We start from the raw sequence: 26605 nt of genomic DNA, 5'->3' as shown, positions 1-26605 counted from the left end.
TGTATCATGTCTGCTTATGAGTATGCCGACTCCTCTCAAGCTCTTAGAGAGGAAATTCACGGCCGGAGCTTCCGGGGAATCACAGTTTCTCGTCAAGATGGTCTTTCGGAGCAATATCCGATCGAGTGTGAATCGTCACTTTGGGACGAGTTCATGCTATTACCTCCTGAAAAGCAACGCTTGTATACAATCACTGAGGCAGCGTAGATGGATTTGTCAGCCCAGATAACCACAGTAGATCCCATCATCTATTACGCTCAGTCATGGAGTAGCATTGTAGGTCGAAGTGTTTATGCATGCCTATTCCTGTGAGACCTCTCCATGCTTGTACAATCGGTCTAGGTTCAGATCGATTGAGAGAGCACGGATCCCCCACCTTGCGTGCTCCTGGTCTTTGAGAAGCGCCACATCGTAACAGTGAGAAAGCAGAGGCATGTCAACACCGATCTTTGACTGCATCGATTCTCATGCATCACTTTGGTGTTTTACATGTGAGCGACCTTTGGATTGGACCTACATAGCTCACGGAACTCGAACGCTAAAACGAGTTTCGACTCGACTCGACTTGTTATGTGTTTTGGAGCTGCTTTGTCGGCTGAACTCAACCTTTGAGTGGGAATTTGCAATATCTCTGCAGCTGGTCTTCGTTTTCAGTCGAGTCGTTTCATTCTCAACCGTCGAGGCGTGATATACCATTCAACTCATAAGTTTAAAGGGGTCGATTGTCAAGTCTTCTCCCCTCGACCTGTCCATAAGCCCATTATACAAATTTCTCACTTCATCACCCCTTATCTGTCTAGGAAGCACTACAGCCACTTCGCTCTGTAGCACTATATACAGATACTTTATCCAGTCATCAGCACAACATGCCCACCCCATTACAATAAGCGAGTGCAATTGCCGCAGCTACGTCAGCCAACACCTCGCCATCGGTGACACCGGCTCTTGACTAACTAAAGGATTCCAGAGACTTCGACATATGGAATCAGCTGACACACCAGAGCACTATGAGATCCGGGGTGAACGACCGGTGTGATCTCGTATACTGATATGCGATGGACTGGGAAGAGCTTCAAGACAAAATCACCAGTCCTGAGGAGCACCTGCGACTCGCAAATGAAATGCAGATCAAAAACGAACAGATGGAAACATTTTCTCGGACATTGGGCGTACCCGACATCGATTGCGAGGTGTACTCGAAGAAACTGATTGACTCGCACATATGAAAAGCCCAATTGGGCATTTATTCAAGGTCCATCAACTCCACAATGTGAGTATAAGTGGTTGATCCAGGCCGTGACGTATTGTACGCAACAGAAGTTATGAGATCATTGCTATAACGGCTTATATATGATGGGCACATGCATCCCTCCAACTCGACGAGGATTCTTTTTCCTATATGCTTACACTTTCTCAACAGCTGTTAGAAGCTATGATGAGGCTGAGTCAAAAAGAAACGAAGACAACACAACTGACAGAGAGGTCAAAGTGAGTGTCCGAGTAGCCCAAACCTCTGAGGGGCATGTGCGGACGATAACATAAAATTAGCATAGAACAGTAGAGTGTTGAGGAATTACAGGCCAATAACGATGATGACGTACTTAAGACCGAGTTTTGGGCCCATCTTTTGGTCAACCCCTGACATTCTGCGTCGCAGGACGTTCAGAACCTTTTGTTGACGTCAACAGGAGCTGCTGGGCTTCAAGGTGTAATAGGATGATGCTCTCGAGAGGTCTGGACTTGCATAACACTTGACTTCTCTTTGGAGGTTGTCCTCCTCCTTTGATGAGATATTGCAAATGTTCATGCTGCTGATCCTTTGTTCCAGTTTTTCTGCTTTTCGAGTCATGTATATCATGGAGGTGGGCAAAGGTATAATAAGGTCAGATAAATCGCTAGTCCATCGTCCGTCCGTCCTTCATCATACACTTACTTATCGACTTCGACTAAAGCTCTATCACATAACACATCCTAGATGCCAGCTGAACAGCTACCCAACATGTCCGTACCGTCATCATCACTTTCAAATTTTGCCGTCTCTGGAGCTACATCCCTCGAAGACGAAGACCAGGACTGGGAGACGGCTAACAGAGAATTTGAGAAAAGACTGGATCCGGAAATTCGTTCGAAGTTAGAACGTTACAAGTCTGAACCGAAGGAAGCTCGAGTGCGGACCCCTGCTCTTGACCGTCGAGATCGTTCTTGTATGTCGAGCTTGAACAGCCGGCTTTGGACCATTCTCGCAGGCACATCCGCTCAGGATATCGGAGGGCACATAGCTTCGATTCTGTCCGCATGGGAGCAGTCCGAAGATGAAGGAATTAGTCTTGAAGAGCACTCAAGATTAGCCGACGAGATGCAGCTAATGAATCGCCAAGCGCAATCCTTGGGCGCTCCTGAGCTGTACGATGCAGAAATAATCGCTCATCACAGGCAAAAATCCTTGAATTTATCAGTAGGGACTGCTCAAACCAACGCTGAGCTTGATACCAACCCGGAGGGCAAGGGTTCTGAGGGGGCTGCAACAGATGAGAAATGATCTGATCGCTCAACAGGTCTAGGCGTATTGAGATAGTTCCCTTGTGGGGATGTACTTTATCTACACACGCATGGGCATGTTGTCTGCTGCTTTACCACTACTGTCCATTTAATCGATCTCTTAGTTGCCCCGCTCTCCGTGCATTCTAGAGATCGCTTCAATTTTGTTTGATAGTATCTCTGTCACTATGATGCATGATGATTATCCTCCTGGTGCACGAGCGACACGTTTGAGCGTATATAGGTCTACAGTCCACCACGTTCAAGTGGTCATATACGATACTATACCTTCCCATACCCCTTGAGCTCAAACGCGGCAATCTTACTCATCCTGTTAGCAAAACGATTTCAACTGCGTGGAGACTCCTGGCGTTCAGATACCTTGCTAACATTCCCACATGATCTTACAGAAAGAGAGCGATAGCCTTGGTCTGTCAGAAGGGCGGCATATGGCTTACGGTATCGGCCAAGTGAGTGTTCCATGACTATTCAAGGCTATATGTCCGCTCCGGTCCCTCTCCCTTTACTCAAACAGGTTCAATCGATGTCTGGTAGATGTATATGAGACCAAGTCTTCAGCCATTCATCTTTATCTTGAAATGCCTGCGAGCTCCCGCTGATGGACAGATGTGACTGCTATAAATGCATTCTTCATTCGCTACAGGATTTTGTTTATCTACTGACTGTAAAGTACTTCCTAAGACTACATCTCAATTCATTCGGGTTCCTATGTCAATTGACCTAATAAGCAGAAGTGAACTTCTCAACCTTCCACTCATTCCCAAACTCCTTCTGAACCCTCACCACCTCTCTGTCAATGTGATCGTAGAGGTCCTTCTGCTCAGTGTACTTGGGTTTCCATCCAATAGATTTCGATCGGTCAGCCACTCCTCGCGAGTTGGTACCCATGTATGTTGAGCCGCCGTAGTACTTTTTCAAATCCTCTTCGGTAAATGTAGTAGGAGTAGTTTCGGTCGATTGGATCAACTTGTTCTTGACCAACGCCTGACCGATCCTTGAGGTAGCTCCGAACAAGGTGTATTCGCCTGAGATACCGAAGTAGTATCCTGAGGGACCGTGGCCTATGGTAGGGTTGGGTTGGGTCGCTTTGGTCCATACGAGTTCGTAGAGCGAGGCGAGGTCGGTGATTTTTACGTGGGGCCAGATGTTTTTACCTATTGTCAATAGAAAGCGGAGAATCAGCATTGGTTCAGCAAAGTTACGGACAAGATTGATGATAGGATAGGATAAAAGCTGACAGCATGTGATAAGGTGTAAGAAATGGAAGCTAGCAGGAGAAGTCTACTCACCCTCACCAACCATACCGGCTCTTCCTCTGTCCAAACCAGCTTTGATCAACGTAGGGATCTGATCTGAGAACGTGTTGCTCAAACCCGCATCGAAGACTTCACCAACACCTTTACCCCAGATAGTGGAAGGTAAGATGATGTAAGACTTGTTGATACCGGCTTTGTCGGCCGCGATGATCTCCAAGTCGACGTTTCTGTGTGGAGCGGTGGGAGCGAGTTCGGTCATGGACAGTAGGGCGGGGACGTCTTTGGTAGCTGGGGTGGGGTTGAGGTCGGTGTAGATCTGTGGTGGATGGTCATACAAATTAGCAATGATTCAACCAACTGCTATGGACCAAAATCTATGGCGAGCGACGTGAATGGGATGGAAATAATATACAGACATGAACTGATAGAAAAGGACAACGATGAAGTCTCCGAAGACGATATGAGACTTCACTCACAATGTCATTTGGATAAGCACCCTTAGCATTATCGACCAACACACCCGTACCGGACGTCTCAATCAACAGAGGTCTATGTCCAGTCTTTTCCTTCCTGATCTTCTGACCCTTGATGATAGCCTTGACACCATCCAAGTTGTCTGCGTCGGCCGTATGGATAGTAACGTCATGCTCAGCAGCGGCCTGAGTGATCTTATCGAGATCTTCCAAAGATCCAATCAAGGTTTTGATCTGGACGTTTGCCTTTTTGGCGGTTTGCAATGATTCGAATCCTTGCGATTTCGCTTGGTCCCTTATGAGGAGGGTTACAGACTTGGGAGGTTGGGGGGAGTTGAGGATGGCTTCGAGGACTGATCCGCCGATGTAGCCTGTTGCTCCTGTGAAGAAGACTGTTTTGCTTGATGTGGTTTGAGATGCCATTGTGTGTTGTTTTTATGCGTGGATGTTTGCTTGTATATGTGTGTACAACTTGTGTATGCAGATAAGATATGAGAAATGAAAAGGCAGAAAGAAAGAAAGCACAAGGAAACCTATCTTATGAAAACTTTGCCTGCACGAGTAGCTTTGTAGTACGTTTCGGATCGGATCTATAAGATTATGGGTGCCAACTATGATCGCATAATCACATAATACTAAGTGTCACCCCTAGCCCACGCACATGTCATATTCTGCTGGTGTGATGCCCCTTGAGCTATATGCATGTCCTAGTGGGACTTTGGGAGGTTCGCTTCCAGCATTTAATGGAATGAGATGGAAACAAATCCACTGCTTTGATGGCATCTGACGTCATTCTTGCGCCCCATGTGAAAAAAGGGGATACAAGTATGGATACAAGCCGCCGGGAAACCAAGATGGGGTGGGGTTTAGGAGTTTATCCGAGTAAGTTGGGGCGTCTCTCTTGCTCTTGTGTCCTCACTATTGTAACCTATACTACTTGTATTGTGAAGCCTCTCATCGACTTGAGCCTTCTTCGTCGTACTAGAATCGCTGCTCAACAATGACCAAGCAACAGTGAACATAGAGGGGATACTCAAAATGGCATTGGGCAGGAGGTTGCACAAAGTCCATCAACTCCCAACAACGGGTTCGAATCTTATCCCCAACATGGCTCGTCCAACATCCCCTCCTTACAGCACCAGGACGATGACGATCGACATGCTCTCATCGGTACCTTCCTTACACTGATCTAGACTCCTGGTTGATCATCAGCATCAAAATGAGGAGAGAATCTCAAAGGAAGGGCCGGAGACGAAGACGAGCACTGAAAGGAGTGTTCATCCCTTCTCTGAAACCCATATCCTTTGTTCAAACTTTGCTTTGGTGTTTTCTGACGGGACGGGTCACTAACCGTTCATTCTGATTGTTCTGTCCGTGTGTGTAATTATCAAGAGCGGGTGTGCGGAATGTACTGATTTTGATTTCTGATATTACTCTCTATAAGATTCGGTTCAAGTGAAAGCTGCACCCGAAAGTCTTTAGGAAGTAGCCAGCCGTACAGAGCATCAAAGCGACGCAATAGACAATAAACACGAGAAAAAAATAGATGGACCAAGATCTATACAGACCATGTTGACCCCGCCGTTATACTGCTCCATCTGTTCCTCACCATGTCTCCTTCCTCGTCTACCCCTCCCAGTCCCTTCCTCCTTGGCGGGTGGGATAGAACCATCATACAACCCTGAAGAATGGTTATCAGCATGGTACTGTCTCCGCGTCTCCACCGGCCTGACCAATCCTATACCCTTCCTATTCCAGTCCCTTGAACCTTCTTCCCTCCCTCTTCCACTGATCACCGACACCCCGTCCATTCAACCTCATAATGTGAAGGAGGAGGCTCCTCGTAGAAGTATACCAATCCACGCGTACTGTCTCTCCCTAATCTTAAGGACAACACACCGGACATATTCCAACACCCGTACACACGAGGAGAAAGTCCTCCTCAATTGGTCATTACCCAAATGGACGGGGTATTTCCCCTGGTCCAGCTTGGATATCAAAGATAAAGAGAAGGCATTTGCTGTTCCAGAGGGATTGGTGGGGAGACAAGGAGAGAGAAATGCGATGGTTATGATGCCTGGATATTGGGGTGGGATGTGGGATCAGAGGGCTAGGTTTGCTAGGACGGGGGATCATTTGATGAAGGTTGGTCCTGCACAAGATCATCATTTCATTTCATATGGGAGACACTGAATATTGATTTGGTTGGGATGGATGGGGTGTAGGACGATCTAATCTCACCTATATCCATTCCACCCCCTGTATCTCGATACACCCACTCAACACCAGTTGACAGGGATAGATCAATCCAATCATCCAGATTATTTGCCCTCCCTACACCAATACTAACACGCATAATCGAATCCATCCTTGACGATCCCCCTGGTCCTTCCCCTTCCTCTTCTGCAGGAGGGGGAGAAGGGGACAAATCCAAATTCACCCCGTTCCTCTACTCCCAAAGCATATCATCCTTCCTCTCCTTCTCTCAAACCTGTTCCACAACGTATCACTTCCCGCTGCCCAGTCATATCTGGAGGTTACTCGTTGTCGACTCTGTCAAGGTGTACAGGAACGGATTATTACAGCGCTGGAGGGCGAATCCTACGGGAGTTGGATCAGCTTTGCAATTGTGGGAGAGCCTTGGGGAGGAGTTTGATCAGCCTGTGAATACCGTTATTGAGAGCGTTATGAGGAATAATCAGAAGCTGAGCCTTCACTCGGAGGGAAGTGGTAGCGACCATGAAGCAGGAGGGGAAGAAAAGAGGGAATATGATTGCGATATGAAGGATGTGTGGGTTTGGTGGAATTACAGCAAAGAATGGAAAAGTAAGAGAAGGGTTTGGAAGTGCGTGGTACATGCTACTGCTACTGCTAGAGATGCCGATTGGTGGTGACACTGTGGTTGGACCAAGTGAGCATCGTAATTCGACTTGTCCTGTATCAGTGTCTCGTTCATATAACCATTGTAGATGAGTACGCTTTCACCATGATTATATTGCATGATGGATGATATCGTAAAAGAGTAAAGATCGTTATTACATATCTTATATCAAATTCTAAATCAACAATCCATCAGCTGAATCTCCAATATACAACGTGAAAACGTGGTGTTTCGATCAATAGTCTACTCACTTTTGCCCCGGTGAACCCGGAAGATCCCTCAATATACAAACGCTAATCTCCGCCCTCGTCTCAGCCAACGTCAATTTCCTCAAATAATCATCCAATTCCAACAAATCATCTTGATCCTTGGACTGCAAAAGCTGTCTACCCCCCTCCAGATTCTCCACCCTACTTTCCCGGGCCAGGACGATCTGTTTATCCTCTATCTCCTTTGCCTTCCTCTGTAAGATGTTTCCTAGAGTTTTGTACACGTTGGTGAGCAGTACACCATACGCGCGAGGCTCGTCCATTGCCCAGAGGTGATATTCTGCCGAGGGGGGTAGACCCATACGCGATTTCGAGGCTGTTTTGGGGACCTCTTGGGTCTCTACGAGGGAGAGACGCTGAAGGTCGGCGAGGTGGCTGCGGGCGTCTTTGAGGGGGATCATCGCGCAATCTCGGACCTGTGGTCAAGCAGCACACGCTCAATTAATGATCGTGTCGGACATTCGGCTTACACCTGCAGGCCCCTCAGATCAAGAGTACAGAGGATGACAAGAGAAGGCACCCACCGTAGTCTCAAAGGCCTTGCTACTCCTATTAACCACCGCCAGCACCCTCGCGGCTTTATCACCCAATCGTTCCCTCACCAACTGATACATCAAATTCTGCTTCAACCTCCTGCATATCAACTCGAATTCCACAATATATCCAGGATTCGTCCCATTATCCTTTCTCAAGAAATTCCCGTTGTTCCCCGTCAATGAGAACCCATCTTCTCCAGAAAGAATACTGAGGTAATGCCGCACAATGTCGGGTATAGTAGATTTCGAAGAGGCCATCAACCCCGCCGTGAGGTATTTGTAATCCTCCGTAGGGATCAGACTGACAATATCGTTGATCCCTATACTATCGTTTGTCCGTTCTTCATTCAGCCTACTTTCTTCCCTTAAAGCAGATTGAAGTATGGCTTTCATGACTATCCCGAAGGCTTTGTTCCACCTCTCCTCGGCGGCTTTGACGATCAACTCGTTCCGGATCATTATGCCATATCGGTCGTAGTTGATCCTCAAGTGGATATCCTGTTTTAAGGAATATTCAAATTCTTCTCCACCCCCTCCACCAAACTGTCTTCCCTTGCCACGCTTCTTCGATTTATCTTTATCTATCCTTGGTCTTTCGATCAACACCCGCCGTATATCTTGGAGATTCTCTCGTTCTTGGATTATCTCGTATTGCGCGTTCTTCTCACAGTGCTCGATATCGTTCGGTGTCAACATCGATGTGCCCTTTTTGATCCTCATTTCTTCTCGGTGTTTCTGCGGTGGAAAGAGAGTGTATCGTCAGCTTAGTCCATTGTATTCGTGGAGATAAGGCAGCCTGGGAACAGTGTGTGGGGTGGGGAAAACGGACTGGGATACTCACATTGTACCGCCTTAATATCTGGTCAGATTCTAGGATGTGCAACTCCGGCGAAGTAGGCCGTATGAACTGTGCTCTGACCAAAGCGATAATAGCGTTATTGACGATGTCGGCGCCTGTTTTCTTATATTAGCTGATCAGACCGAGACAAGAGCGGCGTGAAGGAAGCTCACGCATAGCATCGCTTAGCCCTCCACAAGCATTGATGATATCAGGTACGTTCAATTTCCCATATACCATCAGTGTTCTGACTACTTCGAGAGCCTGTATCATATCAACGGATATCAGCGTGATCTTTCAGAAGATGTAAAGAGACAGGATACTGGAGAGTGAACATACGATATCATCATAGTTCTGATGGGTTATAGCCAATATCTTGCCCCATCGTAGCCTCAGCAGACAGGTCATGGTGTCAAACTCGTATTGCTCTTCATCGCCTGTATCTTTGTATGACGCGCCATTACTTTGCACCAAGTCATGTTGGATCAGTATGATCAATGCTGCGGAAGTGGTCGGTCGGGGCAGGGCTGATAATCTCGATATTGTAGATAAGGGGAGTCTTCCTCGGTTCAGCAGTGTTGAGGCTACCCTCTATGTAGCACAGGGTGTACTCGATCAGCAGCGAATGAGGCGAGGCAAGAAAAGGCGGGGAGAGGTGAACTTACACAGACCACATCTCCGAATGCCTGTCTTACGATGTGCTCGCACAGCCTTACGGCTTCTTTGCCGTTGTCCCTCATTTTGGGTGGGGGTGATTGTGATGTGGTGCTATATGTGGGATGACATGGGAGGTGTTGTGGGCTGTTGATCGCTTGATTAGCTTTGAGATGACATGGAGAGTACAAAACAAGGTTGAAAGCATTGAATTTTTTTGATTTCCTCGTGAAGTGGATGTTGGATGGTTGGGATTCAATTTGATTCCGTTGATAAAAGCTCTGTCACGTGACATGACATGGCCCCGCATTGCCAGTGCCATTTCCAGTACGCCGTAACAGTATAAAAGGAAGGAGGCAAGTAGTAATCATTCATGATCATATCATTCAGCGGGATACCTTGAGCAAAGTCAAGGTAAGAAGAACCAGAGCCTTGGCTAAAGCTGCAGCAGTCAGCGACATCGGCCCTTCCATCGCTCTACCTCAAAATGGACCCATTCCAACTCCCAGGTTTTTTCCCCTCCAAACCACTCTACGACCCCTTCGTCGACAACCCCAAGGGGGTACCAGGCCATATCCTCTTCCCCATATTTCTGGTTATCGTCGCACCTTGGACCCTATTTTTCGTCTTACTGGTCCGACGCACGACATTACGACCCTCAAAGCGAGGCACAGCGGTAGTACTGGTCATAGGGGATATCGGTCGAAGTCCACGGATGATGTATCATACCTCCAGTCTGGCACGACATGGCATGGAAACTTGGGTGGTGGGGTATGGCGAGACCACCCCTATCAAGGAGTTGCTGGAAAATGATAAGATACATATTATGCCTTTGGACGAACCGCCCAAGATTCTCAGTAAATTCCCATGGATTATTAGAGCGCCCATAAGAGTGATGGTACAGATATATTCGATAATGCGGTTGATCATTTGGGAAATACCTATAAATACGGAATATATCTTTGTGCAAAATCCACCTTCGATACCTACCCTTGCGATTGCGCAGTTTATCGTCATGAATACAGGGTCGAAGTTGGTGGTGGATTGGCATAACACGGGTTATAGTATTTTAGCGATGAGGTTGGGGATGAGGTCGCCTATCGTGAGGGTCGCTAGATGGTGAGTTGTAGCGTTCCTTAAGCTTCTGTGAAGATGTGTCGTCGAGGAAGGGCACATCCCTTGAGGCTTTGCACGGGTAGCTCAATTTCTGTATCAATCATGTGGAAGCAAGAGCTAATCTAAAAAGTGTGTAGGATCGAAAAGACATTTGGACAATCGGCGTATGCTCATCTGTTCGTGACGAACGCGATGAGGGAGTACCTGGTGAAAGAATGGAAGCTTGAGTGAGTACTTATCCACGTCGAGGGGTACTGCATCTGATAGCTAATTCGTCTCTGCATGTAGGGGTCATAAAGTGGTCTTACACGATAGGCCGCCATCTCATTTCAAGCGGACCGAGCCATCAGATCAACACGACTTGTTCAAACGATTACTTCCTATGTTGGAACCACCTCTACCACCATCCTTTAACAGCTATTCAGACGACTCTACACCTTTCACTGAGCTTAATTCTGGCAAATTGGCACTCAGGAGTGATAGACCGGCTTTAGTGGTTTCCTCGACCTCTTGGACAGCCGACGAAGATTTCTCGTTGCTTATCACGGCATTGGACCAATATCAAAATACCATCAACTCTTCCTCCGTTACAAATGTACCAAAGTTACTAGTCATCACAACAGGAAAAGGCACTCTCAGAGCACAGTTCGAAAGACTCATATCGGAAAGAGAAAAACAATGGCAAGATGTGATTGTCCGATGTGTATTCCTCCCCGCGCAGGATTACCCATTATTACTAGGTAGTGCAGATCTAGGCATAAGTCTACATACCAGTTCCTCGGGACGGGATCTACCGATGAAAGTAGTTGATATGTTTGGATGTCATTTGCCGGTGTTGGCCAAGGGGTTTGAGTGTATTGGTGAATTAGTAAAAGAAGGGAAGAACGGTAGAGTCTTTGAGAGTGGTGAGGAATTGGGGGAACAATTGATCGTAAGTTATCTTATTCCCTTGCACATCACTCATGGCAAGCAATGCGGGTGGATAGCTTATACTGCTGGTCGCCTGTTATAGGACGTGCTGGGCGGTTTTCCCGAATCAGAGAGATTGGATGTACTGAAGGGATACTTCGAAGGAGTACCAGTGGGGGAGGAAGATGAATGGTCAACGTGGGATCAGAACTGGGATAAGGTGGTATATGAGGGTCTGATAGATAGGAAGTCTAGGAGGTGATCATGCATGTATTTGTATGCATTTGTATAGTATCGGAAAAAATCATGGGACAAGAAGAAGAAACGCATACAGTTGCAATCGGTCAGATCATCATGTACGACTATGCTGTTTGTGGCCATGACGGTGGTGTGTTGGACGGAGAAACGCATAGCGATTGTGGTCAACCTTGTGTTGAACGTGTGTTGAACGTTGTAATGCTGTTCTCACTTTCATCTTGATTATGGATACGGTGTGCTGGAGAACAGCATATACACCCGTAACCACAAAACTGAGCCGTAGATTATCTGACTCTATGCTGTTCTCGATGGTATGTGCCTGATATCCCAAAAGGTGATAGAGAGAATATCAGCCACACCTTGATCTCCCTTCGTCGTTACGTTCAAAAACAAAACTACAACGATATATCTCCTCCTTCTCTCTCTGGCTTTACTCTAAACATAGCATACGGACAAAACCCACGATGAACGGCTACTCCTCATTCAACGTCCCCTCATCCTCCGCCTTCGCCCCTGGTCCTGGTGCAACAGGCGTGCCGGGCGGTATCGATGTGCCCCTCGGTCAGACCAACCAACCTAGATTGTTAGTCAGGAATTTGAATAATCAAGAGACGACGTTCCATCTCAGTGGGGTCGAATTGGCTTATGCGAATAGTCTCAGGAGGGTCATGTTGGCTGATGTACCTACTATTGGTGAGTTGTATGTGTATTTGCGGTTGAGGAAATCAGCAATGAAGCTGCCGTGGGGTTTGAGTTCCTTACTCGACAAGTCATCCACCTCAGTGACCTAGTGTAGTCAAGCTTTATGTTTGTTGTGAAAGTGACAGGTAGAGGTGCGATGAAACTGACATGCGATCGCCCTCAGCTATTGACCAGGTATTGTTCCTGCAAAATACTACACCGATTCCCGATGAGATGTTGGCGCATAGGTTGGGGTTGGTGCCGCTGATAAGTAGGGGAGTGGCCAAGGGACTGAGGTATACGAGGGTGAGTGGTCTCATATCTGAGGATCCTTTGGTGTTTATGATGCATTTGCCTTGCGAAAGTACCGTTTGACCAAGAACGGATCACATCTACCGTGATAATACCTGCTAAGTGGATAGTATGAGCTGACTGATCGTTTAACGTATAGGACTGTGAATGTGATGAGGGTTGTTACTACTGTATGGTCACGCTCAAACTCAAAGTGTCATTCCGAGGTGCAGACGGAGAGAAATTCATGAGAGTTACCAGTGATATGTTGGAGGTTGTTCCAAGTTCAAATGGGGTGAGTGCAGTTGCAATTACCACGCTTCCGAGACCATCCAGTCCTAATGTCTGCGGAGTGTTTACTATTGAGCTGAAAGGAGCATACCTAACTTTCCGTTCTCCTCGCAGCCACCAGCCCCAAATCCATATGGTCCCCCACCGGAACTATCAGAAGATGACAGGCAGATAATAAGTAATCGTGATCCCGAACTAGGTTCACCAGTCGGAAAGGGTCAGCCGGGCGTGCCACCTATATTGTTGGCGAAGATGGGACAGGGTCAGGAGATTGATCTGGTGTGTAAGGCTTATAAGGTGAGTCATTCAGGATGGGGATCATCAAATCAACATGGAGGTGCTTTTGGTGTTGGGAGAGACAGAATCGGCCTTCGTGGGACCCTTCATACTGATTATGTTTGATGTACATTCCAGGGAATCGCAAAGCATCATGCTAAATGGTCACCATTATCAACTGTTGCATTCGAGTATGACCCGCATAACAAATTGAGGCATACAACACACTGGTTTGAGACGGATGGTGAGTGCGAGGCATCTCTGTAGGGGCGCATTTTGTCACTGTCTCATCGTGTCAACTACGTCGTTGCATCCTCTCAGTGCATTCGTCCAGTCAAGACACCAACCAGTCCATTGCTAATTTGACAACGTGCCATCACCACAGAACGAGCCGAATGGCCCCTATCTTCCAACGCAGTATTCGAACCTCCCCTCGACCCATCCCTTCCATTCGACTACAACGCCGTCCCATCCACATTCTACTTCACAGCTGAATCCGTCAACTCCATACCCGTTCGGTCGGTCGTTGAACAAGGCTTGGATCTGTTGATAGAGAATCTGGCGAGTGTGATCTTGGCGGTGCAGAAGGAGACGGGTGTGGATGAAGATGAGGATGAGAATGGAGATCAGGGAGTGACGGAACCTGATTTCGGGGAAGTCAATGGGTATGGTAATGGTGCGCAGGTAGGGGATTATGGTGCTGGGGGGTATGGCGCGAATGGAGGTGGTGGTGGACAGTGGGGTGGTCAGGGGAGTGGGATGAGCCCTTTGAGACGATGAGATGATTCGAAGATCGAATTGCCACGAGGGGGAAGAGAGGGAGGAATCGCAAGCTTTGTATCTTGTCGATTTGCGAGATACATCGAGACACAAAATTACGGATCAATCTAAGGTCTATGTCAATGTCGCATGTAATAGATAAAACAGGTAATAATGCGATACGATCGATGTGACCTTCCTTTGAGGACTTGATCCTATGGAAACTCCTTTGGCTACGTTACATGAACTCTCACTTGTAACACCCTCTTATATGGGTTAAGCTACTGGGGAAATAGCATGTAGTATCAACACTGACTTTCTTCGCATGTCACAATCGCTCGAATACTTGACCCTCTCTAAAAATCTATTCTGAAAATCCAGACGTAAGATACCTGATAACCTTGTCGACACACTCACGTCGCCTACGAAACAAAATAAACAACAAAGCAGCAACAGAAACCATATACACGTAAAAAGTCAAGTAAAGTAAAAGTGCGACAACGATTGCGACATGGCGACATTAGCTGAACAGCTGAAGAAAGCTGAAAAGACCCTTGAAGCAGCCAAGGAGCGAGGATCATCAAGTGTGGAAGCGTATGAAGAGAAGGTGGAGAAGCTGAGGAAAGAGTTGGAGAAACCTCAGCCTCATCCTGAGTGAGTGAAGAGGTCTGTTCACCCACCCATTCGAGATACAATCTGGAGATTGATTATTGGGCATTGATGGTGATAGTGATGGTGATGGTCTTGTAGATTACAGTTCGGTCCGATCGCTCAGAGTATAGCTCTTATGGTAGCTTTGAGTTTAGGTGGGCGGTCTTTTCCCGTTACCGATGGTATACTGATGGTTTACTGATTACATTTTAAACGATACAGCGATGTCAGCTTTTCCCCTGCCGTACGAGATGATACCTTTCTATCGATTGTTCAGTACCATCACGACTATAGCGGTGATGTGAATATCTATGATTCAGTCACCCTCTCGCTCGAGCTGTCAAAAATGAACCTTCACCGCTGTATGCTGATCACTTGTTTGATGTACTGTCATTAGCTGCTACGTGGCCCGTACTTCCATCATATACTACGGCTATCAACAGGCTCTCAACAAACTACCTAAACCTGATGATCCCAATACAGAGAGATTCAAGAAACTGACTGCTAGTAAGAAATCAAGACAGGATCTATGGGTCGGTCCTACCAATCGATCCGAACCATCATCTTCATCTTGCTCATTGCCGATGTCCGATCGAATCGGTGTGTTTCGGTGCTATTATATGCTGATTTCCACCCACTCCACAGGCACATACCCGATCTCACCCCTCGGCATTTCTCACTACCAAAGCTGCTGCTCCTAGGTTGTTCCCTTTTCCTCTGGGTAAGACTAGACCCGAGGCTGCGATCAAAGATGAATTGTGGTGGGAGGGTGGGAATGCCCCCCACGTTGTGAGATGTCTTTCCGTGATCATTAATTCATACTTCGTCAAAGAAGATACTGACCATCTCGGTGTTCTGGTTGTGTTTAGGGCCACTTCAACCGACCGAAATTACCTCAACCGCCCGCACCTGATGAGGGCGTGTTGATGAAACGAGTTCAAGCGAGTATGAAGCGAGAGGCGCAAGAGAACATGTGGGTGTCTCTTCGTCTCTGTCGTCTCGGAGTGATTGATATGCTGATCAATGTCTTGGGTATTATATAGGTGGAGAAAGCGGATCCGATCGATTCAGCTTTTATGTATCATCGTTTTCCTATCTTTCAGTGAGTTCGTCCTATCACTCCATCTGACTCATCCTTGTCTTGTATTTTCACTGATAGAATTGATTTCCGCACGCCAGTCAACCAGAAAATTGCAATCGCATGCCTATGTTACCTGATCTACCACACCCTCTCCACCGAGATATCAGCCATGTTGACTCCCCCACCAGATATGGACCAAGTCTGGCGATACATCGATAGGATCTCTCAGAACAAGAACGAGTCAGCACCGAAACCCACACAGATGACTGGCGGGATGTCGTACCTGTACGAGAGAGGTGCGGACGAGAGCAGTGTGAAGGAGCTGGCAAATGTGCCGATTGAGATGGTGCCGCCGCATGTGTTGATGACGACGCAGAATCATTGGTTTGTGGGACCTGGGAATGAGATGAAGGTTGAGAAGTAGGGGAGATCGTGGAGACTTGGAGGTGCCGACAGCGACGAGAAGGAGCTGCTGAATGGGGTGGTACGCTGCGATAGTCAATATGTAGATCATTGTGTATGCGTTTGACCAGCATATGTATACCATACTTTGTACGAATATCCTACGATGAATGCCACTCACTGATGGAAGCAATCGCCACAGCAGGCACTCCGGTTGTCACCTTGCCGTCGATCATTCTATCCGGTCGTTCACATCATCGAAATCATCCTCGTATTGAAAGTTATTCACTGCATATTTGTGTCGGAACAGAGATATAACAAAACGTAGTTGATACAGTCCAATGGCAGATAAGGGTAAGAAGAAAGCGATCGTGATAGGTGAGTTGTTTGGGAATTCTAACTTGTCATGCAAAACGATCTACAAAACCTGATGTCTTCATCTGATCGTGATCCTGGGTAATTTACAGGTGCCGGCGTGGGAGGGACGTCGACAGCTGCCCGACTAGCTCACGCAGGATTCGACGTAGATGTATATGAGAAGAATGAATATTCAGGTGGGAGATGTAGTCTGATACATCACGAAGGGTATCGGTTCGATCAGGTTTGTCTCCTAACTGCCCTCAACTATATATGTGATCCGGACTGACTTTAGGGATGATATTGGTATTCGTAGGGCCCGTCGTTACTCCTTCTTCCACCCTTGTTCCATCAGCTATACAATGACCTTGGGGAAAGGCTAGAAGACCACGTAGACCTGATACAGTGCAATCCGAATTATGTGATACATTATCATGATGGTGAGAAGGTGATTCTCAGCTCTGATCGAGCGAAATTGGGCGCAGAGGTGGAAAAGTGGGAAGGGAAGGGCGGGTCAGCAAGATTGGAGGATTTCTTGAGGTAGGTTCATCCCATTGGTCTTTCCACTTGCCCTCGGGACCAAAATCATTTAGTTTTACTGGATACTAATAGACTGTGGGATAATAGGGAAGCAGGCATACACGCTCAACTATCATATGAACATGTCCTTGGACAACCCTTCCCCAACTTCTTGGCGATGCTTCGTCCCGAAGTTCTGATAAATTTACTCAAACTTCATCCCTTTGGGAGTCTTTGGGGGAGATGTGCGAGGTACTTTAAGACGGAAAGGATGAGAAGGGCATTTAGCTTTGGGAGTATGTGAGTAAATCATCATAGCCCGATGTCCAAAGCATGCGCTCAGATAAAGAGGAAGAACTTGAGCTGATGTTTCGTCGCTGAAAGGTATCTTGGTAGTTCGCCTTTCGACGCCCCTGGGACGTATACGTTGCTACAATGGACAGAGACCTGCGAGGGGATAGTGAGTCATTGTTTTCTCTACCCGTCGTTACCCCTTGTTGATTCACTCCTGAGATGCCAAGTAAAGTATTGATGTCTCCTGCAACGCATAGTGGTACCCCAAAGGAGGATTCCACTCTGTCGTCCAATCTATCGTCAACATCTCCGAAAAATACGGCGCGAAATACCACTTCTCTACGCCTATCGCATCTGTCATACATGATTCCAGGGGAAGAGCCACCGGAGTGAAGCTGGAGAATGGGGAAGTGAAAGAAGCAGACGTGGTAGTGGTGAATGCCGATTTGGTATGGGCACATAACAATCTGTTTGGCAAGGTGGGAGATTCAGCCGTGGTACAAGGCCAAGGCAAGGAGCAGAAGGATCTGTTGGATCCGAATTTAGCTAAGAGGCTGGAAGATAAACCGCATTCGTAAGTGGAGTCTCGACGTATTTTCCCTGTATCATGCGACGATCGTCAAAACACCTTGGAAATGCAGGGCCATCTCGTGAATATCACTGGCTGATCGTACATTTTATATGCAACAGCTGCTCGTCCATCTCCTTCTACTGGGCCCTTGACTCCATCATCCCCTCCCTGAACGCACACAATATATTCCTAGCAGAAGACTACAAGGGTTCATTCGACGATATATTCAAGAGGAAAGGCATGCCTAGAGAACCAAGTTTCTACGTGAATGTGCCTTCTAGAGTGTACGTCTGATCCGTCGTCGACCCTGTCCTCTCACATGAAGAAAGGGAAACGCCGTCATTCGCCTCTCTTAACTTGCGATGCTAATGTTAATATTGTCCGACAGCGATCCGACAGCAGCCCCCAAAAACAAAGATTCCCTAGTCATCTTGATTCCTGTAGGACACCTGCACAATACCAAAAATGGAGAACAGGGCATACGGACCTTCTCAAACGGGTCCAAAGAACCTGACCAGGATTCTCAGGATTGGCCAGCATTGGTAGATAGAGCTAGAAAACAGGTGATCGAAATTATGGAATCTCGTCTTGGGATTGTGGGGCTGAAGGACAAGATTGTATGGGAGGGTGTTAACACGCCTCAAACCTGTGAGTGCAATGCTGTCGTTTTGACATTTGGTACTCTATGACACATATTGGTTCAAGCTGATATCCCACACGTCAAATAGGGAAAGAGAAATTTAACCTCACACACGGATCTATCCTGGGTATAACCCATGATTTCTTCAATGTGCTCTCTTTCCGTCAACAGGCAAGACATCCATCTCTCAAGGGAGCTTACTTTGTCGGAGCGAGCGCACATCCTGGTACAGGGGTGAGTAGTACACATCATATCTCATCGAGGGTACGGGTGGGTATACTGATGACGAAATAACAGGTGCCAATAGCCATAGCAGGATCTCGACTCTGCACTCAAGCGATCCTATCTGACCTATCTATACCCCTTCCTTACACCTACACCCACCCACTCTCCTTAGTCAACCGATCCAATCCATTGAACACTATCGCTCCGCCAACTGTGCTATACACACTTGAAGGGCTGTTGTTTGGCTCGATACCATATATGATCGGATCAATCATCACTGTACTGCTCTGCATGGCATATACGGTATACTACAAATCTCCACCTACTTTCATCCCTCAGCGGGATATCGCTCGATTCACCTGGACCTACCTACGGAGCGTGATGACTACGGGAGATACCGAGATTGACCTAATAGTTCTGATTGTGTTTACGATGTTGGGTGTCCTGGGATTGGCGCTCAGTTTGATGCCTCCCGGTGAACCTCAATGGATGACGGATGCGAGGGAGAATGCGAGACATAATGAGAATATGAAGAAGGAGAAGATGAAGTTGATGGAAAAGCAATTGCAGGCTCAAAAGGAATGGTTGAGCAATCAACAGCAACAACAACAGCAGAAGTAATTGTGGTATTGTATTTCTGCTGTTCGCTGTTCACATTTTGCATATGTATTATGTATTATACAAAGATGTATGTACCCGGTCCTTATGCAATGTATAGTGATGGTGTAGTATAACCTAGCATGATCTAAATCTAGTAACTTCTTATCTTGTTTCTCGGATACCAGCCAACCTGGTAAGATAAGCCTCGATAACCCTCTTACCATTCCTACATTCAACAATCGACTCATCAGCACTTCATCTCGACTCGAGTCAAACGAACGAAAACCGGTATATTCGGAATAGCGGTCACCTAGAAGTCATGATGCACTCACCTAAGATTCAACAGTCTCATTCGTTCATTTGCCAAATGCCCCGCATCGCTACTTTGCCCAAGCGGTAGATGGACACACGGCGCACCGAATTCCTTCTCCAGCCAGAAGACAGTGGGTACCGTACCTCCTTCTCTGATTTTGAGAGGTTTCACACCCCATATGTCCTGAACAGACGATTCGAGAGCTTTGAAATATGGTGAGTCGAGGGATGTCAACCACCATGAGGCCGAGTGAGTGACTTGGATCTGCATTCCGTGTTAAACATTAGTCAGCTGATGAGTGACTGCAGAATGATGTTATCGGTATCTTTCGAGAGTGGGTTCTTTATCGGTTCATGTTGACGATTCGCTAACTCACCTCGAAAGAATGTGGACTACCCAGACCCTCGAAAACTTCCTTACAGTATTTCTTCAGATCTTCAACGATGACCTCCAGCTGTTGATCAGGGACGATACGCATACTGATATCTGCTGATACCTTCTTAGGAATGACGGTCTTGTTGCCCGCACCGGATGAAACGATATTGGCAATAGAGAAGGAAGGCTGTCTCCATACTCTTATCAGTTCTTCCAACGATCTACCAGAGGCTGCAGAGACATCTCGGAGGAGGGAAAGTTCCTCTTCGGTGGGCGGTCGGACTGTTTCATCTACACCCGGCGAACGAATGGTCAATTTACGTCAAACATATACTACGATACACCAAGCTTGACATAGGGCAAAGTCGCACTCACAGAAACCAGGTACTTTGACACCATCTTTGTCCGACAACGCACCCAACACCTTGACCATATCAAACATCGGTTCGGTGGTCGCACCTCCATCAACACCATTATGCAGATCTTCGGTCTTACTTGAAACGCTGAGGTTGGCATAGACCACACCTCTCATACCGAATACCACACATGGGTCGGCTTCGTCGATCCAGGTAGAGTTAGAAAGAAGAACAGCGTCAATATGACCTATGTCGGACTAATCGGAGCAGCACGAGTCAATCAATTAAACTACACATGACGATTAAGATATGATGGCTCACCTTGTGCTTTCGAACTGTAGATGCGAATCCTCTACTTCCAGCTTCTTCCTCCCCTTCTATTATCATCACCAGATCAACGTCCAATTCTCTGCGTTGTCTCAGGGAAGCTGCAGCACAGGCTACGGCCAAGATCGGACCCTTGTTGTCTGTCACTCCTCGTCCGTAGAGGTATCTACAGTAAGTGAGATCAGCTTGACTCTCTGCAGCAAACGATACGGGTTTATGGCTTACTTACCCATTTCGACCTGATAACTCCCAAGGATTGGTCTCCCACTTCTCCTCATCGGCAGGTTGGACGTCGTAATGGCCTATATGCCGTGCCGTGTAAGCCAATGACTGACATGATGCAGATCTTGTTCGAAATCCTCACCATAGAACAGTAGCCTCTTCCTGGGTTTACCTGTATCTCTTCCCGTGAATGTGGCAAGTACCAAAGGATTTTTGCCCTGTTCGCCAGAGAGCTATCACGGAACGTGTCAATAAGGTTCTAACATCGGTAAGAGAACGACTTACAACTTCTGAATTTGCTCCAAGCTGCGATAAGATCTTCTTCAGAAGGTGAGCACCTTGTCGACAACTATCAGGAATGTTAGCCAAGCACCCTTCACTGACGTCGAAGGAGGAAATTGTAGCTTACCTTTCTCGATGAGCTTCGTCCGATACAGTAGGTACGGACACCAACTTGGAGAGTGCGTAGAGCATCACATCCCCTTCACCTTCAACATCGACCTCACTGTCGAGATTGGTAGTCTTCGATAGGTCGACGTTCCATATCTACTTTCCAACGTCAACTTAGTGGTTATTCGTGCAGTTTCGAAAGAAGAGATGATAACCCACCTTAACGAAAGAATCACTTCCCGTAGTGATTAGCTCCCACCCGCCCGGTCTTGTCCCCTTGACCACCACAGTACTCATGACAGTCCCCGCGTGTGCCTTCCAAACAGCCGTACAATCGAACTCTTCATTCACTCTTAGGACCCGTCCATCTGCGCCGGCGGTATAGACATCTCCACCTAGCACCGACATCGACAACACATCGGCCTCGTGCGCTTCGATCGTTCTGATGCACGCTCCCGTCTCCAGATCCCAGACTACAATCTCTCCAGCTTGAAGTCCAGCATATAAGAGTGAATCTCTGACGGCGAAAGACAGTACACCTCCAGGGAGATTATCGAAAGTCGTCACTAAACTCAGGCCGCGACCGCCTGATTCACAATCCCAGATCTTGACGTCCGAGTCCCCACTCCCACTGATCAACCATTTTCGTCCGTTCGGTCTGGAGATCATTTCCAGAGCGTAGGTATATCCATAATGCGCAAAGGCGATCCGCGATTCAGCGCCGATTTCCAGTTCCGTTGCTGGATGTTCAGCCCTTTCGTTTAGACTTAGTTTATCCAGATCAGCAGAGGTGAAGAACTCTCTTCGCGTAGATCCACCAGGTGTGGGCGTGCCAGAGGCGAATATGGGTGATCGAGGTGTACTGGCCCCACTGGCCGAACAAGATCCTCCCTCGGGTGGATTGTTGAAGAAGTGATGAGGTTTGTATCTACCAGTCCGCTGAGATGGTCCGGGACGAGATTGAGCAGGGTCGACCCCGTTTTGACTCAGAGGGACGACTTCGACTGTACTGGCCGCAGCGGCGGAGATCTGTCTTCGTCTGGTTGGCCCAGGTCCTGAGAAGTTGACCCATTCGATAGAAGCGGATTGCGATCCTGAATACACGTTTTAGAGATTTGGACCATTTTCAGGCTTGGAGGAAGCTTATGCGCACTCACCAAAATACAGTGTTCCTCCTTCCCTCTCATCCCAGGCTAGCGAGTAGATATCTCCAGCAGTGTCGTCGCAAGGGTGAATGATGTAGATCAATTCGAGGGTTTTCGTGGACCAGATCTATTTCACAGAGACGCAGGGTGTTAGCGGAAGCTGTTGGTGTCTATCGACACGCATCACTCACTCTGACATCACCGGCACCTTGATGAGGAGTCATGTGTTAGTCCAACATCGTATCAAGCACGTGTATAATGAGAACACCTACTACTAGCGCTGACGAGCCATTTCTTCGCCTCGATACACAGTAAAGCTAATATACTTCCTTCATGGCCCATAAGTCGATACATCGGCTGAAGAGACGCTCTCGAGAATACCTGTGACAATGTCAGCCAGGGTCTATGAAAGATCAGAATGAGAAAAGGCGACTAACGGTGATCTCATTATCCTTACTTTGACACCCAGCATAGATGTACTTCTCGTCCGCAGCTATACTCAACCCTCTTCCATTACCCACACTCAGCAGATGGGACAAAGCCGGCATCTTCCCTTTTCGTTCTCTCGTAAGTGAGTCTGAATCCGAATTCAAGTTGGTTCGATTAGAAGCGATGAGTTTGGATGGAGGAGGTAGTTGAGCGGGTTGAAGTGATCCAGGAGGTAAGTCCACCAAAGTCGAGGGCGGTGCCGTTGGATAGACGATGGATGGTGTAAAGGTTGGTTTAGCGGTGAATGATCGACCAGACGATGAGCGGATAGGGGAAGCATTTATTATTGAGCGAGGTGAGAGAGGAGTGATCGTCACATGATTATTGGGGTGATAGTGGTAGCGAGGTTTGGCATGTAGTGAAGGAGATAGTAAAGGTGGGGTAGCAAGTCCATCGTACAAGTTTGGTAAGATACGGTGATCGGCCAGTGACATTTTGGGAGTAAAAGGCGGATTGAAGGTGGGACAAATTGATGATTTGTTTTAGGCGGTTGTCGGAATGGGTTTATATATACCAGTCGTTAATTTGTTTTTGGGGTATTGGATGAAATGTTTCGAGTGATAAGGATGGAAATGACAAAGATCAATGCGTTAGTGATAGTGAGCACGAATAAATGCGTCAGTCAACAATGACAACAATGAAACACAGAGATGATCAAGGCGTAGATCTTTTTATCAAATCACAATGAGCACGAGGGAGCCCACGAGGACAAGACAAGAACACCAGAGCAACAACAAGGATGGTATGGTAATTAAAGAGAGAGAAGGCAGTGACGACGACAGATGTGCGATGCCTTCGGTGTAAAGGTGGTGATGACGGAGGCCGAAGGTTGATGATGATGATGATGATAAGCAGTGTGTGAGTGATCGGGATAAGGATAAAAGACCTCTTTCTGTTGCGAGGGACTCCGTTGATATCGGTCAGATCGGCGATGTGGGGATACAAATGGGTTTGATAGCAAATGGGTTGTGAAGCTGCAGGGTAGAATGAACTGTTTGGAGGAGATAAGAAGTGGAATAATGCGGAGAGATGGAGAGGAAAGACGTTCGTATCTAGCTGTGTTATATACCCCATTCCATTCCAGCTCCGACCCAGAAACACTCTACCCATTTCCGATACACAAGGTCCATTCTCTTTCTCCCGCAGGACAAGTCGCAACGACCGTACAGCCATGTTTACAGTACAAGCCACAGCAAAGATGTATACTCACCCTTTCTTACTCCTGTGGGTCTCCTTTGAACATCCCCCCCACCGTTCTTTTCACCATTCCCAGTCGGCGATAGCTGATCTGTATCTCCATTGATCTCAGGAAGAGGTGATTGGCTGATCGGTATGTGCGAAGGATGATGTGACTGTATGGCTGATTCTGGTGATGACATGTTGGAGATACGGTGATTGGGTGATTGTTGCTAATCGCCCAGACGATAAAGGATTGATGGGCAGGAATTACAGATTGATGCTGACGAGAAAGAAAAGAGGTGGTATTTCGTGCGATGGTGTGAGAGGTATGAGACCACTCCGCGAGTATATACGGACCAATGCTTAGCTGACCCCGTCGAGAGCAGGGGAAGGGGGGAGGGACGCACGATAAAGGGAGCAAGGTGAGACGAATACAAGTGAATGATGATGATGATGATGATGAGCACTGGACAGCACAGTACATTGATCCATGTTCAGGCACGCGACACAACATTGATTTCATTCGATTGATTCCATACCTCAACCGCATTTATGCATCATCATTGACATTATCACCCTATCACAACCAATACCTCTGCCTATCAGCACCACCTTCACCTTCACCTACATGTCTGACCCAAACCCAGTCGAGTCACTGACGCGATACCTCTTGTCGTGTCTGCAGTACATGCTGATCGCCGCGATGACTGCAGCTGCTAGTTCCAATCACGTTGCGCTCTGCCGGCTCCACGGAGGCCTGTCTAGTGCTTTTCACACTTCACAATCCGTGCTCTCAGCTTTCACATCCCTAAATGAGCTCAGGCGCTTTATAGTCAGACTAAGAATACGCATAGCCATTTGCCTCTAGGGATATTCAATTTCATCCAATCTAGTTATCTAGTTTGTCTACCGAAAATACCAAGAAGAAAGTGTCCAGACACATAAACCCAAAGGAAAGTAAATAGTAAGAGCGAAACAAAGACAGACCATCCTAACGAGTGAGTGTATTTACGAATCCTTGTTTGTAATTGTCCATATATCAGATTGATTGCGATTCAATCCTACTTTCTCATCCTCACACAACCGTCACCTTCCAATTCCCACCCGGCCTTACAGTCGAACTCGCAAGTCCCCTCTACGCAGGACGAGTGGCCCAAAGCTACACCTCGGAGGGAAGAGCAACTGCAAAATCGATCAACAATCAGCACCATCAATGGAATGGGATAGATCCTTCGGTCGAAGGGGACTTACTCTTGTCCTACTGGGGCAGTGGTGTTAGGGTGACCAGGGGGGTTGTACGCTCCGTACAAACATCCACCGCATGACTCGAGATCGTTCTTGGTGTCGATGCACTGTTCGAATTCAAACCAGTATCAGCCTGAGCTCTACAAGTTGTGAAAGATTCACATGGGGGTTGACTCACCTCGTAACTCGCTGCGTCATTCTCCAACTGACAAGCAGTGAAGCCTTTAGGGCACCAATAAGCCACCATGTTCTCTTGCTCAGCGAGACGACGTCTCTCAGCCAACGATCGTTTGGCGTATCCAGAGGCGGTCGCATCCGCGGGATGACTGTAGATCTACAACCAATCATGATATCAGCTTTCACTCACATGTCCCAACAGGAAGAGCTGTACTAACCCTGTTGATCTGATAACCGCACGTGCCAGTTGCGCCGGTCAAGGCGTATCCGTTCACACAGGCATACAGATATACGTTGTTTGAGGTCTACCGAAGATCATGGTCAGCGATGTGGCGTGTCATGTACCAGTAATACGAGGTGTCGAGTACATACAGGGTAGATAGCCATGTAAGGGTAGTTCCTGCAGGTCTGGAAGATGGAGTAAAAGTCTGTTGTACTAGATTGAGGACCGACGGATTGAGCGCTGTAACTGTTGGTACAGTACATGAAGTCGAATGTCGTGTGGGTGATCTATGACGAGCTCTAGTCAGTACCTTGGGTCTGTGTTTGTGTTGGCGGGAGGAAGGGTGCTCACGGAAACTTCATAGTTCGAGCCGCATCCACCGGCATTACCACTGGTGATTTGGGCGGTGGTGAACGTGTTGGATCCGCACGAACATCCGCCGGTGGTTGATAGATAGGCTGAATAGATGTAATCGGTGCTTCGAGAGTAACAATACGCCTGATAGATTAGACAAACAATTTGAGCTTCATCATGGGATTGTGACATGATGAGGATCAGACACTCACTGAGCAATCTGCTGAACTTGCCCACGAGCCCGATCCGGCTCCTCCGTTGGGAACGTAGGCGGTCGAAGTACATGAGGCGAACTCGGAGTTGTACAGCGCAGCAGAGACCAGCGAGGGTAGCGCGAGCAACAGCCCAAAGGCGAAGGCGGGAGAAGATGATAGGCCGAACATTGTCGATGGTGTTGTCACAAAGTAGTGTCGATGGGTATGA

General features: G+C 47.4%; 10 protein-coding genes across 10 annotated transcripts; 6 read left to right on the top strand and 4 right to left on the bottom strand.

Moving 5' to 3' along the window:
* Positions 1–1999: 1999 nt before the first annotated feature.
* I302_107875 (uncharacterized protein) lies at positions 2000–2539 on the top strand (the record flags this gene model as incomplete). The annotated part of the gene is made up of 1 exon (XM_019192995.1): positions 2000–2539. One exon carries the CDS (start codon positions 2000–2002, stop codon positions 2537–2539), a length of 540 nt encoding a protein of 179 aa, XP_019044472.1.
* A 740-nt stretch (positions 2540–3279) lies between these two features.
* On the bottom strand, positions 3280–4711 carry I302_107874 (uncharacterized protein; the record flags this gene model as incomplete). The annotated part of the gene is made up of 3 exons (XM_019192996.1): positions 3280–3713; positions 3849–4131; positions 4292–4711. 3 exons carry the CDS (start codon positions 4709–4711, stop codon positions 3280–3282), a joined length of 1137 nt encoding a protein of 378 aa, XP_019044473.1.
* Positions 4712–5857: 1146 nt separating this feature from the next.
* On the top strand, positions 5858–7182 carry I302_107873 (uncharacterized protein; the record flags this gene model as incomplete). Its single annotated transcript, XM_019192997.1, has 2 exons — positions 5858–6433; positions 6514–7182. The coding sequence occupies 2 exons, from the start codon at positions 5858–5860 to the stop codon at positions 7180–7182; spliced, it is 1245 nt and encodes a 414-aa protein (XP_019044474.1).
* A 234-nt stretch (positions 7183–7416) lies between these two features.
* I302_107872 (uncharacterized protein) lies at positions 7417–9552 on the bottom strand (the record flags this gene model as incomplete). The annotated part of the gene is made up of 6 exons (XM_019192998.1): positions 7417–7854; positions 7963–8709; positions 8816–8928; positions 8986–9076; positions 9152–9403; positions 9478–9552. The coding sequence occupies 6 exons, from the start codon at positions 9550–9552 to the stop codon at positions 7417–7419; spliced, it is 1716 nt and encodes a 571-aa protein (XP_019044475.1).
* A 401-nt stretch (positions 9553–9953) lies between these two features.
* I302_107871 (uncharacterized protein) lies at positions 9954–11753 on the top strand (the record flags this gene model as incomplete). The annotated part of the gene is made up of 4 exons (XM_019192999.1): positions 9954–10585; positions 10720–10809; positions 10871–11513; positions 11595–11753. The coding sequence occupies 4 exons, from the start codon at positions 9954–9956 to the stop codon at positions 11751–11753; spliced, it is 1524 nt and encodes a 507-aa protein (XP_019044476.1).
* A 460-nt stretch (positions 11754–12213) lies between these two features.
* On the top strand, positions 12214–14068 carry I302_107870 (uncharacterized protein; the record flags this gene model as incomplete). The annotated part of the gene is made up of 6 exons (XM_019193000.1): positions 12214–12442; positions 12615–12736; positions 12882–13016; positions 13127–13309; positions 13427–13532; positions 13674–14068. The coding sequence occupies 6 exons, from the start codon at positions 12214–12216 to the stop codon at positions 14066–14068; spliced, it is 1170 nt and encodes a 389-aa protein (XP_019044477.1).
* A 490-nt stretch (positions 14069–14558) lies between these two features.
* I302_107869 (uncharacterized protein) lies at positions 14559–16203 on the top strand (the record flags this gene model as incomplete). The annotated part of the gene is made up of 8 exons (XM_065870555.1): positions 14559–14701; positions 14798–14853; positions 14921–14999; positions 15096–15231; positions 15344–15487; positions 15568–15671; positions 15742–15800; positions 15878–16203. 8 exons carry the CDS (start codon positions 14559–14561, stop codon positions 16201–16203), a joined length of 1047 nt encoding a protein of 348 aa, XP_065726627.1.
* Positions 16204–16522: 319 nt separating this feature from the next.
* On the top strand, positions 16523–19408 carry I302_107868 (uncharacterized protein; the record flags this gene model as incomplete). Its single annotated transcript, XM_065870554.1, has 10 exons — positions 16523–16559; positions 16649–16782; positions 16855–17078; positions 17166–17357; positions 17442–17517; positions 17609–17925; positions 18042–18206; positions 18311–18570; positions 18651–18796; positions 18860–19408. The coding sequence occupies 10 exons, from the start codon at positions 16523–16525 to the stop codon at positions 19406–19408; spliced, it is 2100 nt and encodes a 699-aa protein (XP_065726626.1).
* Positions 19409–19549: 141 nt separating this feature from the next.
* On the bottom strand, positions 19550–23438 carry I302_107867 (uncharacterized protein; the record flags this gene model as incomplete). The annotated part of the gene is made up of 14 exons (XM_019193003.1): positions 19550–19613; positions 19720–19964; positions 20077–20366; positions 20451–20688; positions 20753–20924; positions 20988–21060; positions 21123–21213; positions 21266–21329; positions 21390–21526; positions 21590–22464; positions 22528–22642; positions 22707–22723; positions 22788–22896; positions 22953–23438. The coding sequence occupies 14 exons, from the start codon at positions 23436–23438 to the stop codon at positions 19550–19552; spliced, it is 2976 nt and encodes a 991-aa protein (XP_019044480.1).
* A 1806-nt stretch (positions 23439–25244) lies between these two features.
* Positions 25245–26565, bottom strand: I302_107866 (uncharacterized protein; the record flags this gene model as incomplete). The annotated part of the gene is made up of 7 exons (XM_019193004.1): positions 25245–25365; positions 25435–25535; positions 25607–25762; positions 25824–25910; positions 25978–26115; positions 26180–26326; positions 26395–26565. The coding sequence occupies 7 exons, from the start codon at positions 26563–26565 to the stop codon at positions 25245–25247; spliced, it is 921 nt and encodes a 306-aa protein (XP_019044481.1).
* Between the last annotated feature and the right edge of the window lie 40 nt (positions 26566–26605).

Source organism: Kwoniella bestiolae, chromosome 6 (genome assembly GCF_000512585.2).
Source record: "Kwoniella bestiolae CBS 10118 chromosome 6, complete sequence".
NCBI lineage: Eukaryota > Fungi > Basidiomycota > Tremellomycetes > Tremellales > Cryptococcaceae > Kwoniella > Kwoniella bestiolae.
The sequence above is the reverse complement of the archived record's forward strand: the minus strand, read 5'-3'. Positions and strand labels throughout refer to the sequence as shown.